This window comes from Eumetopias jubatus, unplaced genomic scaffold (genome assembly GCF_037043125.1).
Source record: "Eumetopias jubatus isolate StellerSeaLion01/CBP00866 unplaced genomic scaffold, mEumJub1_p1.0 scaffold_17, whole genome shotgun sequence".
Lineage (NCBI taxonomy): Eukaryota > Metazoa > Chordata > Mammalia > Carnivora > Otariidae > Eumetopias > Eumetopias jubatus.
Genome location: NW_028274823.1, coordinates 25,227,589 through 25,244,956, shown reverse-complemented (window position 1 = coordinate 25,244,956; position 17,368 = coordinate 25,227,589). Strand labels below are relative to the sequence as shown.

The following is a 17,368-nucleotide window of genomic DNA, read 5'->3' as shown; positions in this document are numbered from 1 at the left end:
CTGAGTGGCTGGTGTGAGCGAGGCATAGTACTGAAGCATTTTGTTGTTATGACATCCTGCGAGGGAAGTCCTACTCTTACCTCCATTTCACAGAAGAGGCCCAGAGAGGTAAAGTCCTTTTCCTAAGATCACACAGCCAGTAAAGAGTGGAGCAGAGACTTTGATCTGCGCCTTCTGATACCAGTACACTCGTTCTGCTTTTTGAATGAGAGTCAGAGCCTAAATGTTCTTATGTTTTGAGCCAATTGGGTCAAGACATATGTAAGGGGCAGTAAGTAGGAGCAGAAACCTTTAACACAAAACATGTTTGTGGAGTCATTGAATGACTCCAGAAGAAACTGGCAGCAGAGAATCTTACGATAGGAGTTGAAGAAAACCCTTGTGCTGAGGAAACCAGGATCCCGGATGTGAAGGAATGAGAAGCACAGGGGCATGAGATTCTTGAGTCCCTACTTTGTGTCTGGCACAAGTTGGACCAATATGTTGTGAGTATGCCCACCCGTTTTAGGATGGACTTGAGATCTGGAAGCAGTTAACTGCTTTTCCCAGAGACCCATAATAGCCAGTACAGGTGAGGGAGGTATAGAATCCATGTCTAGGCTTCTGATGCAAGCCTCTTTGTGAATTTTCATAACAAAGAACTAAATAAGTAACCAAAAAGCCTCAGAAAGATAAATTTCTGGTAACCCAGCTATAACTCTTGGGTATTTTCTTGAAGCAGATCTACGTTCTTGATATGAAACACCTCTGCAAAGAGAAACAAATACATAAATAAAATCTTAATGAGATTATTGAGCAGTGTGGTGTAAACTTTTTATTGGAAATGTCAAACAAAAACAAAGCGCAGTGTTTATGTCAGATACTGCATGGCAAAAACACTTAATAAAACCTACACACACCCACTGTTTCTTGGCATTCCTCTGAAGCACCACTTCAGGAACCAATGACCAGTGACCCACCCTCTTGGATCTCGCTTCCTGCAATTTCTCCAGATTTGCTATGATCTTTTTCTTCTTTCAAGATCCATCCCCACCTGATCCCCACCTTTTCTCTCCATCCCTCCCTTGGTTATGTAGAACACTTTAATCGTATCCTGGTTACTCCATTGTTCCATCTTCAAATCCGTCATACCATTCAACAAATAGAAAGTCTTTTAGTGTTGAGAACCCATTCTTCTCCAAAGGCTGTGGGAGTGTCAATAACACTACATACATATATATAATATGTATAATATAATACATTATATTATACATATAATGCATATATATATATGTATGTACTCTATGTTACAGGGTGTGTGTGTGTGTCGTGTGTGCACTGATTTTATGGTAATTCTAGAAGGAGCATGAAAATAAGTGGAGTAAAGTACTATGGTTCTGGGGGGTATTTCTCCAGCGCCTGGCCTTTACCTGCCCAGGGTACCAGAGCATCATCACTGGTATTATGTTGTCATTTGTACATCTTATATGTTAGGCTCACTTTTACAAAGAAATGGTAAACTCCACGAGGTCGCAGTCCTGTGATTCCCATGGTACCTGATACAGCCTGGGCACGAGAGGGCTGAATAAGTTTTTGCTCACTGATTAACACATGCAACATATAGTAGAATTGGGGCCAGTACCCATCATGAAACATCTAAATGTGAGCAGTGTTTAAGGAATGATGGGAATTTGGCCAGACCCTTAATTAACATGTGGATTCAGCAGTAGGTAGAGAAGAACATCTTGTAATCTTCTTCTCTGTTTCCCCCAGGAAAGCACACTCTCTTATCGCCATGTTGTGTTGCCAAACACTCAAAGGAGTATTTGATGTAAAATCACGACCCACTTGTGAAAACCCATGCAATTATCTCCACTTTGTCTTTTTCTGATCTTGACTCAGCAGACACAGACTGAAGCAGCCTGGCAACATGAAAAGAGCCTGGGGATTCAAGGCAGAAGTTCTGTGGTTGGCTTTGAGCCTCACCTTTTAGTAACAAGGTGACCTAAAGTCAGGCCCCTTAATTCTAAAATGGGGATGTAATTAGACCTCCCTCACAGGGTTGTGCCCTGACCAAATGAGATTCAGTCCAATAATAAAAACTAATGGCAGAGAATAGAGTCCTCTACAAATATTAGTTGTTATGACATGGGTGCCAGGTACTAAGAGAGGGTGAAATGGGAATGTAGCACATTATCTACCATAGAAGATAGTACAAGAGAAGTAAAAGGTACCAGTTTCCCATAATTTAGAACAGCAGCTGGTAAGTGCAGCGAGAAGGCCACAAACAAAGAGCCCTAAAAATCAGAGGAAGAAAAGATGAATTCCCACTGGGAAATTGGGGTGGGGAACCTTCCTTAGGGAGGTGGTTTATGATGCCAGTCACTGTGATTTCATTGATGCTGGAGGCTTCTCATGATCTGGGTCATGGTAAATCCCTCCAGGTAATTGGTCCTAAATTAGCCATTCTTTGGAAAGGCTCTGCAGGAGACACTTTAGGCTTGTTCAGGGTTGCACAGTGTAGTGGATGTGGTCCGGATTTTGAGAGCCGAGTTCAAATCCAGACTCTGCCACTTTGTAGCTGCATGATCCCATGTACGTCAGTTAACTTACCAGTAGAGTGGGACTGCAAAGTATCTCTTCCGTGTGGTCATTGTGCATGAGAGCAGACGGCGCATACAAAGTGTGAGCACAGAGCTTGACTCTCCCAGAGGTGCTTCTGCTGATGGAGGACAGGAAAGGCATGACGTGGGGAGTACAGTGGGGAGGCTCCAAGTAGCAGTTCGCATTTCACAAATATTCCTGGCTCTCTTGGGGAAGTGGTAGTGTTTCCTGAGAAACAACTTGACAGATGGTTTAAATCTGTCCACTGCTGTCCCAAAATTCACTCATGAGGCATGCAAATCCCATGTTGGCCAAGTTTTGCTGTCGTATCTAGCAGCCCACGCATATTTCCAAGGCCGTCTGGAAGCCCCATGTCTCAAAGAAGCATCATCCCTGCTTCTCTAGAAAATTAATGACTTTGTTTGCCTTGCCCTTTTAGGATATGTAAAATATCTTGAACATATCGATAAAATTAATCATTCTCTAAGTGGCTATATACGCCTGCCATTCATCTTGTGTGGCTGAATGCACTTCTGTTCTTTATCTCTGCCCATCCATTTCCTGCTTCTCTTGTGACATTCCTTATTGCCCACCAGTCTGTGAATAGCTGTAGCCTCACTGGCAAATTTCAGTGCCCCCACAATCAATAGAGTGGGCCTATCTGTATCATCAGCTTGATTTCTGTCTTAGTCTGTTCATACTGCTATAGCAGATATACCATATAACAGAATCTTATGTACAGATAACAGAATCTGTCCCACAGTTCTGGATGCTGGGAAGCCCAAGATCAAGGTACTGGTGGATTTGGTGGCTGAAGAGAGCCCATTTCCTGGTTCATAAACATGTGGTAGAAGGGGCAATGGAGTTCTTTAATAAGGGCACTAATCCCATTCATGAGGGCCCCACCCTCATGACCTAATCACTTCCCAAAGACCCCACCTCCAAATACCATCACATTGGGGATTAGGTTTCAACATAGGAATTTGTGGGGAACACAAACTTTCTGTCCACAGCAATTTTCCAGTGAAAATACTTCTAACATCTTTGTGTTTTTAGGTACATACCACAGGTCAATTATAACATTCTAATCATTACGTTATAGAACACTTTACAGTTCCATGAGAGCATTTTATTATCTCGTTTACTGCTCTGTAAGAGAAGGGTAATTATTTGCTCCCTTTATATAGAACAATAGCCCTGAAACTCCAACAGATTAGTTACCACGCCAAAATTGCATATCTGATAACTGGTTAAGCTGAAACTGGAAACAAAGACATTAGGTATACCAGGACCTTACACCCTTTTTCCTTCTCCTTTCCCACTATTTTGTATTTATTTTCTGAAATGCTTGAATACTAGAGAAAAGACAGAGGCTGGTGTCTGGCTTGGGAAGATTTCAGTCAATGAACTGAGCTCATAACATCCACCTGCAGAAAGGAAAAAGGCTATGCGAGGTCTCAAGTCAAAGAGAAAACTTATGTAAGTGTAAGAAGACTATGGAGCTAGATTCCTTACAGTATCTGCCCCAGCCTCCCTGGTCCCATCTTTCCTGGATCCACATGAAGCTCCCGGTCTTCCAGGAACAGGGCCATTTCTGAGAAAGGAAGGGGGAGATGTTTTGGTAAAGAGTTTTAACATGTCACTTTAGGGTTTCCATGGTACTGCTTTCTTTTTTTTTTTTTTTATTTTTTTTTTAAAGATTTTTTTTAAGATTTTATTCATTTATTTGACAGAGAGAGAATGAGAGAGAGAGAGCACGAGAGGGAAGAGGGTCAGAGGGAGAAGCAGACTCCCTGCTGAGCAGGGAGCCCGATGCGGGACTCGATCCCGGGACTCCAGGATCATGACCTGAGCCGAAGGCAGTTGCTTAACCAACTGAGCCACCCAGGCGCCCCTGCTTTCTTTTTTTTAAGGCAGCTCTGGTATCCTGACCTAGAACACTCAGAGTAGACGGTTTAGTTTTTGGCTTTTTAGCTATTATTATATTAATTATATATGCATATATATGTATATATAATTAATCAAGGTGCTCCCAACTTTTGTGCTCTGAGATGACAATTCAAGTCCTTATCTGTTCTTTTTTATTTTTGCACTTACCTTTGCTTTTTATATGCCCCAACCCCCCCCCCCCAAAAAAAAAAAAAACTAGGAGAAGGAAGGCAAAGGACTTCCATCCATCCTGAAGGGTCAGATGCACATTCCAAGAACTTCTTTCCCTCTCTCTAAGTCATGAAAGCCAGAACACAAAGATAAGTCCTAGGGGCACCTGGGCGGCTCAGTCAGTTAAGCAGCTGCCTTTGCTTCAGGTCACGATCTCAGGGTCCTGGGATCGAGCCCTGTGTCAGGCTCCCTGCTCAGTGGGGAGCCTGCTTTTCTCTCTTCCTGCAGCTCCCCCAGCTTGTGCTCTCTTGCTCTCTCTCTCTCTGTCAAATAAATAAATAAAAATCCTAAAAAAAAAAAGAAGGTAAGTCCTGCAGCCATTAATGGTTCAATCTCTGGCATGAAACATGTTGGCTTCAAGGTCTGCATAGGTGTCTTCTCCATGAAGTTATCCTTCCTAAAGGCCCCAAGAAGAATTTCAGTCCTCTGTCCCTCGTCACTTCTGACCAGGTAGTCCATGTGGCTATGCCAGCACTTCCTAAAGCTCCAGTTGGCATCTATAAACTGCCACCACGGTCAACCCCCAGCCGACCCCAAGATGTTAACGTTGGTGCAGGCAACTGTCCTCTAGCTCAGCAGAGGCAAGTTCTATGCAGTGAGCACTTAGTATGTGCCGGCTTCAGGGCTAACGCTTTTTACGTGCTGTACTGTGTTTACTCCTCATGACAACATGTTGATGGGTAGTATTGATGTCTCCACTTTCCAGAAGAAAGGTTAAAGTAATTACCTGTCCAAGATCACCAAACCAGCAAGTGGCAGACGCAGGATTTAAGCACAGGTCTGGGATTCCAACCAATGTACTATAATGCTAAAAAAAATCAGAGGAAGAGTCCTCTTTGAAAAGAATGTAATTGGAAACTTATCAAGTCCAGACCTTGATTGAATTTGGAAAAAAACAGACTCAGAGTCAGATGGACCGATTCCTCTTCTAGTGCTGTGGATGGTCTGGACATAAGTCTTTCCCCCATGCTTTTCTAACTCACCTTTTCTCTCCCTTCCTACCATTCCCAGCAGGCAGTGAAGGTTCCAAGAAGCCTTGGCAAGGGTTGGTGAAGGTGGCAGTTCTTTGTCAGTATGTTTTGGCCAACCTCAGTATTCACCTTCCCTCCAGCACCTCCCTTAGACACAGACACACACACACACACCAAATTGAGAGCATTATATTGGCTTCAGTGTCAACTATCTTATTCCAAATCTATTGGTGAGATTATTTTAGGGTTGTTATGTTAGGTGCCCAGTAAAAGATTTTATTGTGTTAGGGCCCCAGTAAAAGATTATATGTGCAAATCTGTTTCAAAGGAGGTTCAGCCTTAGCATAGTATATGTGTGGTAGGTAATAGACCCACTCTTTCTAGAAACAGGCAGATAAAACTGCATATTACATTAATATCACACAGCCTCCAGGACATAAAATGAGCAAACACCAGTTTGACAAACACTGAATTCAACATCAAAGAGTCTAGCAGAGGAGATGGCTTGCTGGTAAGATGTCATGTTGTTCCAAATGCCAGCCCACAAATTTTGATTCAGACCTCTAGTGTGGTGCCTAAGCAAAACATTTTTGGAAAATGAGCTTAAGTTGGCAAGGGCAATGTAACGTGCTGTGCAGAAGCCCCCAGGACCATCCCAACACTTAGGGCAACTTCCTGATGAGACCTGTGGCTGTTTATCAACTTTGTGGTCCAGCAGTCAAATCCTGCTCCTTCATTCTTGAAAAAAAAATGTGATCTTGGAAGGAATTATGTAGGTGGAGAGGAAGAGAAAGGCCTAACAACGTCAAGATTTATTTTAAATAATCTGAATAGAATTAATGAGAAAAGCAATTGGAAAAGTTAATTGTGCATCCTGACAACTGTGCTGTTCCCTTTTGTTTCTTGAAGGAGGAGGGCATGCTGCAGAGGCTGTGTGGGAATCACAGGTGGCCACTTCTCTTGCTTCAGCAGATTAGTCCCATCATACTGGGCCCAGCAAGGTCCTCTAGCTGAGAAACCTTCTAAATGTCATTTCCTACATTTCTTGTGCAGCCGAAATTCTTTCCACTCTGATCCCGCTTATTCACAAATTCTAGTAGCAACACCGTTCACTCCCGTGTAACAATAGAGCATTGATTTCTCAGGACTGAGACACCGATATGATCCGTCACATAAAAAGATCTGCCTTGTTGGTAGGCATCTTACCTGGGAAGTGGGAAGTTGAGTGACATGGGATCCATTCCCCTCCACAGAGGTTTGGAAACCTGACCAAGCCTGAGGGACCAGCATAAGCTTTGCAGTCAGATAAACTTGGGTTCAGATTCCAGCTTCACCATTTACTTGCTGTGTGTCTTTGAGTATGTTGTGTAACTTCCCCCATGGCTCAGTTTCTCACTTGAACATAAAATAGAAGGCTAATATGTTCAGAGGAACAGGGCTTGGCATATACTAAATACTCAGAGAATGTTATTAATATTTATACCTTGTAGGGTACTGCTAATATTACTAACAATAATAGTAATCATTACTAGTGTGGCTATTAAATAATATCATGAATATAAAGCACTCAACATAGTGGACACCTGAAAATGTTATTTTTTGCTTCTCTTTTCAGATTACCTATGCCCACTTATGAGTTCTAGAGATATTACAAGTTTTCTTCTATCTATGGCAGAAACAGGCTTAACATGACTCCAGGCGCTTTGGTTCTTTTTCTTTTTTGCAGATTTCTCTCCTCCAGGGCAAGCTATCTTCCAGAATCAAGGAGAAATGAAAAAATAAAAGATATGTCAGGTTAGATTTGGCTACAGCAAGAATGCGAACAAGTCAGAAGAGACAGATGTGTTTAATGGTCAGTGCATTTGTCCAAAGGAATCATTTTCACTGGCCAGGAGCCCAGTTAAACCTGTAAAATGGAAATCCAGAAAATCAGATTAACGAGCCAGTCATTAGTGAGGAAAAGACCCAGCTAATTCAGTGTTTAGCATGACGGATGGGCCCAGAGCAAATAATTGGATGACATTCATCATATGTGAAATAAAAGGTGTCACTGAAAGGGAAAGTGGTAATAATCTCTGGGATTTACAATGCCAGCAGATTTGCTTGTGAGGAAGAGAAAAGTTCATCAAAATAGATTAATAGTCACTAAACTTCATTCTTTCCTTGTGTGGTTGCCAGAGAGTCATGCAAATAATAGTGGAGAGGCAGCAAATGCATCAGCTTGGTATCCTCCCAACACCCTGAGGATCTGGCTCCCAAAGCGGGGAGTGCTGGAGATAAGTTCCTGTGACCACCTACTGGGTGGGAATGGAGAGCTCCTCTGTGAGTCCATGGTTTAGTCACTAAACAACAGAGGAAATCACACTCAAAGTGTTTCTGGTTGAGTGGGTTAATCCCCGCAATTCATTACTCAGTTAGTCAGTGAGTATTGAGCCCCTGCTCTGTACTTGATATTTTGGGGATGCACTATTCCTAGTTAAGGGCTTGGACACAGGGGAGGGTCACAGATTGGCTGTAACAACGAAAAGCTGTGTGATGTCGAGCAGGTTAGTTGACCACTCTGAGCCTCAATTTCCTGACCTGTAGAGGTACTGTATATTACATCATATATAATTAGAATCAAATAAAGTGTGGTGTATAAACTGCTTATTGTCCCATTTTCTGTGTAATAAGCTTTCATTGCATGGTAGTTATTATTAATCTTGTTCTTATTACCTCACATCCTCTCTTCTATGAAGACATCATTTTTAAGATATGCCATCAATGTCATAACAGATTTTCTGGAATATGAAGAAAGATAAACATGTATACACATGCCAGTTACGGAGGTTTTTATATGTTTTTAAAAAACATCTTCGAGTCAAGAAAATATATTGTTGTTATAGTGAGATGTGTGAGGTGAATGGAGACCCTTCTTAGTCATAGGAGGAGGAGAACAGGTCTAGAGCCAAACTTTGCTAGGTTCAAATTTGTCTTATCTTGGGCAAGTCACTCAGTACCTTATAGTCTTTGAAGGGTTGTCATGGCGATTAAACTGGATAATTTATATAATGGCTACATGAGTTCTGGATCATGGTAGATGAACTCCATCAATGACCATTGTGTCATTACTTTTATTATTATGTATTCACCAGTCACTTGCCACGAGACCAGCACTGCCTAGGAATCAGGGAGGTTGAAATGTTATAAGAAGACATGGAGGAAAGATCGAAGGAATACGTGTCCCACAAGAGTAAATGTTGAAAGGGCTGTAGGAATAGAGAGAACAGAGTCGAGAAGAGAGAGAAATCGTAATGCATTGGTGGCATCCAAAACCCTTCCACGAACCCATGGGTCTTACAGTGAAGTTAAACCATGAATTAGATGGTAACAGGTACAGAGAAGGATACAGCCAGGACCAAGCAGAACTGTAGGAGCTGGCTTGGTATCCCTGGGAGATACTCTGATATCATAGGTACCGGAAGAACCTCTGGGCTCCTGGGGCTTCATCAGCCCCTTAGTAGTTTGGTTCGTCCCATCATGTATCTGAAGTGTAATCTCCATCTTGATTACTCAAACACAGAGTCCCTCAGGTTGTGTGTGTGAGCTTGTGAAAAAGAGGGTTTGTGCTTGTGCAGGGCTGTGTCAGGCATGGCTGGGCTGAGTTCCCGAGTTGGTGGGGTCCATCACCCTGTTGAGGAGAACACTCTGTTCTCCTTTGGCTCTTGGTGATTTGGAAACCGCAAGGGACCCAGTTTTGTTCTATGGTGCTGATCAGAAGCTTGGCGATGCTCTCACCTTATTCTCTATGGAGCCAACTGGATCTTCTCAGGAGAAGCTTCTTTTTTGCCGTGCTCTGGCCAGCATTCAGTGATGGGACTAGCCTTCTCTGATGCCGCTTTTCTTCCCCAAGGCAAGCTTGATGATATTTAGGGTGTCCTGTAGAGAGCTGTTTTTTAAGCATATGATAAGTGACCAGAGCATATACTTTGGGGTTTAAAAACTTCATCGCTGGGTATGAGATCTCCTTTGGGGGTGATGAAAATCATTTAGAATTGGGTAGAGGTTGTGTAACACTGCAAATGTGCTAAATGTCACTGGATTGTACATCTTCAGATGGTGATTTTTATGTAATAGGAATTTCACCCCAATTAAAAAAAAAACATTAGCATCATTGTCAACACAAAATCAGGAAAATAGCTATATCTGAGAAGGAGGCCAGGGTCAGGACAGGTGTGGGGCATGGAAGCACTTTAGAAGTGTATGTCAGTTACCTTTAAAGTTCTAGTTCTGAGCTGCTTGGAGTGGGGTCCCCAGACCAGCAGCATCAACATTATCTGGAAACTCATTAGAAAAGACAATTCTTGGACCTCACTCCAGATTGATCAACTCAAAGACTCTGTAGGTGGGGCCCAGAAGTCTGAGTTTTAAGCAGCTTTCCAAGTGATTCTCATGCAGCTCAAATTTAAAAACTACTGTTCCAGTTCTTGGGTTGAGAGGCATACATGTGTTGGTTTTATAATTTATGATTAAAACACTAATTCAAAAAGATGATATGCATGCCTATGTTTATTGCAGCATTACTGACAGGAGCCAAATTATGGAAGCAGCCCAAGTGTCCGTCAATAGATGAGTGAATAAAGAAGATGTGGTATATATATACAATGGAACATTACTCGGCCATAAAAAATAATGAGATCTAACCATTTACAACAACATGGATGGATCTAGAGAGTATTGTGCTCAGTGAGATAAGTCAGAGAAAAACAAATACCATATGATTTCATCCATATGTGGAATTTAAGAAACAAACAAATGAACAAAGAAGAAAAGACAAACCATAAAACAGACTCTTAACTACAAAGAACAAACAGATGGTTGCCAGAGGGGAGCTGAGTGGGGGGATGGGTGACATAGGTGTTGGGGATTAAGAGGGTACTTATGAGGAGCACTGAGTTATATATGGAATTGCTGAATCACTATATTGTATACCTGAAACTAACGTAACACTGTATGTTAACTAGACTGGACTTAAAAAAATAAGAAAGAGAGAGGGAAAGGAAGGAAGGAAGGAAGGAAAGGAAAGGAAGGGAGGGAGAAAGAAAAATAAACAAATAGGATCAAGCAAGGACTAGTGGTGATTGTGTATTTAGTACCAAAGATTATATTTTAATCTGATTCTATGCAGTTTGAAATTTATTTTAAAAAGGAAAAGACTTCTTAGCAACTCATTGATCTTAATATGTGAATGCCCCACTTCTAATCCAGTGCAGAACGATATAGATTTGGAACAGATGCCTTATCAAAAAAACAAAAACCAGGGGCACCTGGGTGGCTCAGTCTGGTAATTGTCTGCCTTCGGCTCAGGTCATGATCCCAGGGTCCTGGGATTGAGCTCAGTGTCAGGCTCCCTGCTCAACGGGGAGTCTGCTTCTCCCTCTCCCTTTGCCCCTCCCCCTGCTTGTGTGCTCTCTCTTTCAAATAAATAAATAAAATCTTAAGAAAAACCAGAAAAACAAAAGTCCTGGAACACAAGAGATGAATGGCTCTAATTAGGAAATAGAGATGCGGGGATAGAGCTGAACACTAGGGACCAAACCAGTCTCTCCTCTTGATTCATAGCTTAAGTCTTTGCACCAAGTTTTTTCCAAGGTTCTGCCTTCATGTGGACTCTAACATTTGCTCTGCCTAGCAGTCTGTGTGCTTCCAATCTGTGCAGAGCTAGGGGGAGCCATGGAAGATGCCATCTCTTGGAGTGAGGAGCAATGGGTGGTTTTCAATAGAGATGTGACACCTCGCCTGCTCCCCACAGCCGCTGTGGATGGACGCCAGGTTTGGACTGGAGTGGGAGGACTGGCCCGTCTCCAGCAAGTGCTTGGTGAGAACAGAGAGGAGGCCTCCAGTAATTGCCTCCTCGGCACAGCGGCCGGGTTGCTATTGTCATCCTGCTATTTTCTCTGAACAGCCTCTGGTGTCTTCTCTGGTGAATATTAATGTCCCCCCGAGTTAGGATGATTGGGCTGAGAGCAGCCATCTGCAGAGCTGTGCCATGTTGGCAGGACTTTTCAACGAGCCCAGGCCAGAGGACCATTTCTTGGAGTGGTTTCCAGGTTCCTACAAGAATCCATCCTTCTCAAGTGAGATCACGGAGTTTGACTCCCCCAGCCATCAGATGGCGGAGCTGGGACTCTGACCCAGCATTTCTTACTTGCCGATCCAGAGTTCTTCCTCTGACCCTCGATTCCTTTAAGTAACTTGCACATGGAAAGAACCAAAAAACACCCACTCAGTGCATGGATTTGTAAATATGAAGGAAAAAAATTGTGCTCAGATCAGAAATGAAATTAATTTCGAAGTAACTAGAGCTTTTGAGCAATAGTAGTTATTTAGATTCAGAAAAAAAATCCATTTCACAATCATGTCATGATGACAGTGGATTAGAAACTTATTTTAAGGCAGAATAAATCAGTCTTCGGTACATCCCACCCACATCAGTAGCTTCTGTTTGCAGTTGAAACTATTTATTAAGTGTGTACATGTGCAGAGCACAGTGACCAAATATAGAGTCTCTGCTCTCACCGAAAATGCCAACCACTGGGAAAGACTGTTGTCATTGTTCATTTGTTGTCTAAGTGTCATGACATGGGAGCAACTCGGTGCTGTGGAACTGGAGGCTCAGTGCCAGCAAGGGATACTCTCTGAAAGGTTATCACAAACCTATTGTGGCTGTTGATGGAGAAGCTAATACTTTCCAACTTGTCCATGATCCTTGGTGCCATCTGACTTCTCTGTTTCCCTTATGATCCAGGTGACAACTGGTGGAAGAGCCAGCTACTATGTGTCCTATCGGAGAGAGGCCTTCACCCAGATAAAGCTGCCCAAGTACTCCCTGCCCAAGGTATGTCCAACCTGCTGCCCTGGGTCCTGTCCGACAAAGCAGCAGGGAGAGGCCACCACGTTGGGCGGCAGGGAGGTTTGACTTCTGCCTGGGAGACAAGCTGGCATTGAACCTGACTTGCCACTGTGGGGCTCTGGCCTCTGCTGATGGCCCTGAACCTGGGTTCTCTATGCCTCGCTCAGCAGGGTATGCAGGCAAGAGCTTTGATTCCCTGTGTCTCATACATCCTGTATCACCTGGGGTCACTTCCCAGGGAAAGGAGAGCTAGCACTCAATCCCTTCTGGGAGTTCCTCCCTCTTGCAAAGGCCTTACTGCCAAACAGAGGGACAGGCTCAGAAGGGCCCAGGGGGAGCCCAGACACTTTATGTACGTGTGCATAAAGGTGCACAGGTGAGTCTCGTGGAGTTCATGCTTCTCTCCACATTTTAATGCCAAATGTAAATGCACTGCCTATGTTTCTGCTCCCTTCTGCCACTATGAGTAATTAAAAAGGAATACTTTACTATAATGTTAATATCAAATGATGGCATTTTAACTCCTCTATTGGAAAATCATAAAACTTACCCTGTGGACACCATCCCTTGTGAACAATGGCTTCTTGGAGGAGATGGATCTTAGAATCTCAGTCTGAACATGGACAGGATATAATTGCATTGCCTAATGAGGCTGCAGAAAAAAGCCAAGTCTCTGGTTGGACACATATCAAATGTAATGTGGCAAAGATTTGGGTCTGCAAGCTGGTGCTGGGAAACATCATGAAAGGCTAAATGAGTACCAAGGTGGGAGGGATTATGGGACAAGAAGGTGGGTAACTGTCTACCCCTGGTTGTTTCTTTCATTCATTCATTCATTCATTCATTCATTCATTCATTCATTCATTCATATATGCATGCATGAATCCATTCATTTGTTTGATCCTTCTTTTATTCATCCATTGAACTGTTCTTTCTCCCATTTAGGCTTTAACTCTGTGCCAGGCAATAAGTTAAGCTCTAGGGAGAGAGTAGAAAAGAAGCCACAAATGGTCTCTGCCTTTGTGGAGCTTATATTCTGGTTGAGAAGAGAGACATTGAACAAGCAATTGTAGGTGTAGGGAGTGTTATAGGGATAGAAGTTCAAGGACCATTGTGACATAATAGGTGGAGCTTACCTATATGGATACTGAGGATGAGTTTCCTAAGAAAGGTTTAAGACGATGTAAGAGGATTAAGGAGTTAACCCTGCAAACAAGGGTTGGAAAACCAATAGAAAAGACACAAACAGGCCCTATTTTAAGAGAGAGAATATGGTTCATTCAACAAACTGAAACATCATCTCAAGAGACTGGGTTGCAGAGAGAGAGAGAGAGAGGAGGCTGATGGGATGAGCAGGGACTGTATTAAGTAGCCTTGGGGGCCATGGGATCAACTTCTCATTTTCTCTACCCTCTCAGTGACTGGTTGGTGTGGGACCATTATATAGCATTGTGATTGCAGGATGTACCCATCAGATATTCTAAACCCAAGCAGGAAAGGGGTATCCCTGCTTGGAGAAGATGAGGAAAGGGAAGTTCTCAATCATGTTCTTTCTGAAGGAGAAAGACCCCTTGCAGTAACTTGATGATTTCCATGTATTGGCTCAGGAGAAGCATTTCAGGAACTTTCCAAACCATATCCCCCGTGTAAGGCCTGTTCTGTCTCTGCATTGTGTGCATATCTTATGTATTTTTAACCTTCCGAGGAAAACAGTTTGCTCCCCTGGGCAGTGTGGCTGCAGGTGGGGACAAATGAAGCCTGGGATTGATCACAACCCTGGAACACTCCATTAATGATCAGCAACCCCATGGCAATTTATCGTGGTAGAGTACCATCCATGTGGCCCCTTTAGAACTCCATCCAGAGCAGCTTCATTAATATGAGGGCTGCTGTGAAAATAGCTGGATGGTTATCGATCCCCTTTATTAGCCAGCATTGGCTCAGATTTTCCTAGCCTAGGCCGAGGAGGTGAGGACAGAGGGGGTGGAAGTGTTTAAAAATGGAAATGGCTTTTGAGCAAGTTGTTGCTGTTCCAGGACTGTGGCTGCTGTTGGGCATCTTGCTTAAAAACAAGAACAAGGAGAAGCTCCCTGTCATCACTGCCCTCACACCTCTCCTCCCAGCCTGTCTGTTCAGAACATGCTCCCCTGGGGCACTCCATGGCTTCGAGTGTTTTGCAGAGAATGAAATGAACACCATTAATAATGAGTGGCATTATTAGGAGCAGCAACCTTGTGCTGAGTCCTCCATAACCAGTCCCTGGGCATAGGTGCGGGGGAGGGAGGGTGGGACATGGAAGGCACACACCAGCAGGGGGCGAGGAGGCAGATGACAGGGAGCCATGGTAGCCTGGCCTAAAGGCAATGGAGCTTCTGAGCAAGAAGCCCTGAGCTTTCTTTCCTGCTCTGCCACTTGCTTATCCAGGAGCCCAGGTCTTCTTATCTGTGAAATGGGCATCATAATACCATTGAACTTTACTGAGCCCAGTGCTTCTGCAGACCAGCGAGGTTTAAGAAATACCCAACTCTTTTGTGTTCCTGGAAGTAGCTCACTGAAAAACCACTCTTCCCCATGCACCTCGCTAAGATGCAGATACCTGCCTATTTACCTTTGACGAGACCAAATCCACACTCTTTATTTATAAATGGTTAACTGAACTCTTTGTCCCCACTGGGGGACAATCTGGACAAAATGCTGGCTAATTTGACTGGACCAGACTTAGTCTGGCTTTTCACCTTCCCTGCCTAGCGCCTGAACTTTGACCCCCTCCTGTGCGCTTAAGTAGGCACTAGAACTCAGAACAACCCCTGTTAACCACCCTTCTGAAAGTCACCTGACTGTAAGGAGGACGGTTTCCTGTTCAATGGCCCCCTCTTGCGCCAACTGCTCACCCTGCTCCCCACACCCAGTTCTCTGTAGCCTTGTTTTACTTTCTCTACATAAAAATAATTCTTTCCTGCCTTCACTCTGAGGGGCTTGCAGATATGATAGCCAGAGTGTTCTCCCTTTTGCAATAGTCTTGCACATAAAGGCTCTCCCTACCTAAGTCTGGGTTTGCTTTTAGTTGACAGTAGAATATGTTTAATCCCGCTTCGAATAATAAAAGGGAGGAGAGGGAAATATGCTTGAGAAAATTTATTATAATGATAATGACAGTGATATTAACCTTTTCCTTAATTTCCTTGGGGCAGTTTTTCCTTAATTTTTACATTTCCCCAAATACTGATTTATCCTTCTTTGCTGTGTTGCCGCCACACTCTTAAAATGTTATCTGTAATTCTAATTTCTTTTGTTGCTTCCTATCCTCTCTTCAACCCACTGTCAGCTGCCTTCTGCTTTCCCACACCCCTCTCTCCACTGTTCCACCAAAAATCCTCTAGCCATTGTTACCAGGGAGCACCTCCATGCCAAATCCAATAGACATTTCTACAACTTTATCTTGGTTTTTTTTTTTTTTTTTTTTTTTAACCTTTCTGGAGCTTTTGCCACTGTTGGAAAAGAATTCATACCTGATACTCTTCCCTGTGGAGTATTTTATTCTGATTCACTTTTCTGGACCTCCTTCCCCGGCCACCCTTAAATGTTGATGATCCTAAGTTCTCCTGGCATTCTTCATGGTTCCTAGGTGACCTTATTCCTTCTCTTCGTATGGGTGACATCTCTATCCATAGTCCCATCCCATACTCATTGAACCCTGGACTGCTTTTTTGAAGTACCTCCCCTGAAAGATCCCATTTTAAAACTCTAGAACTGAGCTCAGCCTCTCTACCTTATGTCGTATCCCTAAAATTTCACCCTTCTCCTGTGTTTGCTTATTCCATCTATTCATTCATACGAAAACTTTTACTGGTTAGCTACCATGTGTACTACCGTCGGTACTTCGTAAGTGCTAGAAATGAAGTGATCCGTAAGAAAGGCACAGTGGCTGCCCTCTGGGAGCTTATGGGCTGATGAGAGAGACTGGCGTAGAATAAGTAATTACACACATATTTAATTATGAGTCTTGGGTTATGATTGAGCATGCTAATAAGCAGGGAATTTTGTAAGTCAGGTATCTGACATACTAAAGATATGCCCTTTTCCTTTATCCCCTATGGGTTCTGCCTCCCTGATATCTCACGAGTCCACTTCATGGGGTTCTCATGGAAAACTTGCTTCATTAGTTTAGGCCCTCACTGAGATTGTTACAGCCGCCTCGTAAGCCTTCCCCTGCCCCACCGAAATCCACCTTTCAAGCTGCCTCTGTGACAAATGTGATCACACAATGAAGCTGGTCTTCCCCAACCAAATCTCTGCATTGGTCAGTTCTAATTCTCTCTTTTTCCTGCTTAAAATCTTGTGCTAGTTTTGTGTTTCCTTCTGGGTAAAACTTAGGTGTGCCATGCAGAGCCCCATAAGTTTGGCCACTGTCTGTCCTCACCTTCGTCAAGGAAAAACTGCTTTCAGGCCACTTCCACACATTTCCATGGATTGCCCCCCACCCCCACCTCCATCTATAAGCCTTTGTACTCCTATCAGTACCTGTACCGGGGACCTTAGTCAGCTTCGGAGAAGGCAAAGAGTGCATGACATGCCCACCGCCATTGGGCATCTGCTTGAGGTCAGGTTCTACATCTTGGTCCTCTCTGCATTTTTGTTACAACGTCTGGTGCATGGCAGATGCTGAATAGCATATGTGTTTTTATAATGAATGCAGTTACATTCAGCCCAGATTACACGAACATGTTTCAATCACGGGGAAGTGTTTTCACCATCGTTTACC

At 43.4% G+C, this 17,368-nt stretch overlaps 1 protein-coding gene across 1 annotated transcript in view; it reads left to right on the top strand.

The window, feature by feature from the left end:
* Window positions 1–17,368, top strand: part of SORCS3 (sortilin related VPS10 domain containing receptor 3) — a 608,461-nt gene that overhangs the window by 486,739 nt on the left and 104,354 nt on the right. The window contains exon 8 of the mRNA XM_028098753.2: window positions 12,502–12,591. Coding sequence (XP_027954554.1) covers window positions 12,502–12,591 — 90 coding nt within the window. The remainder of the gene's footprint in view (window positions 1–12,501; window positions 12,592–17,368) is intronic.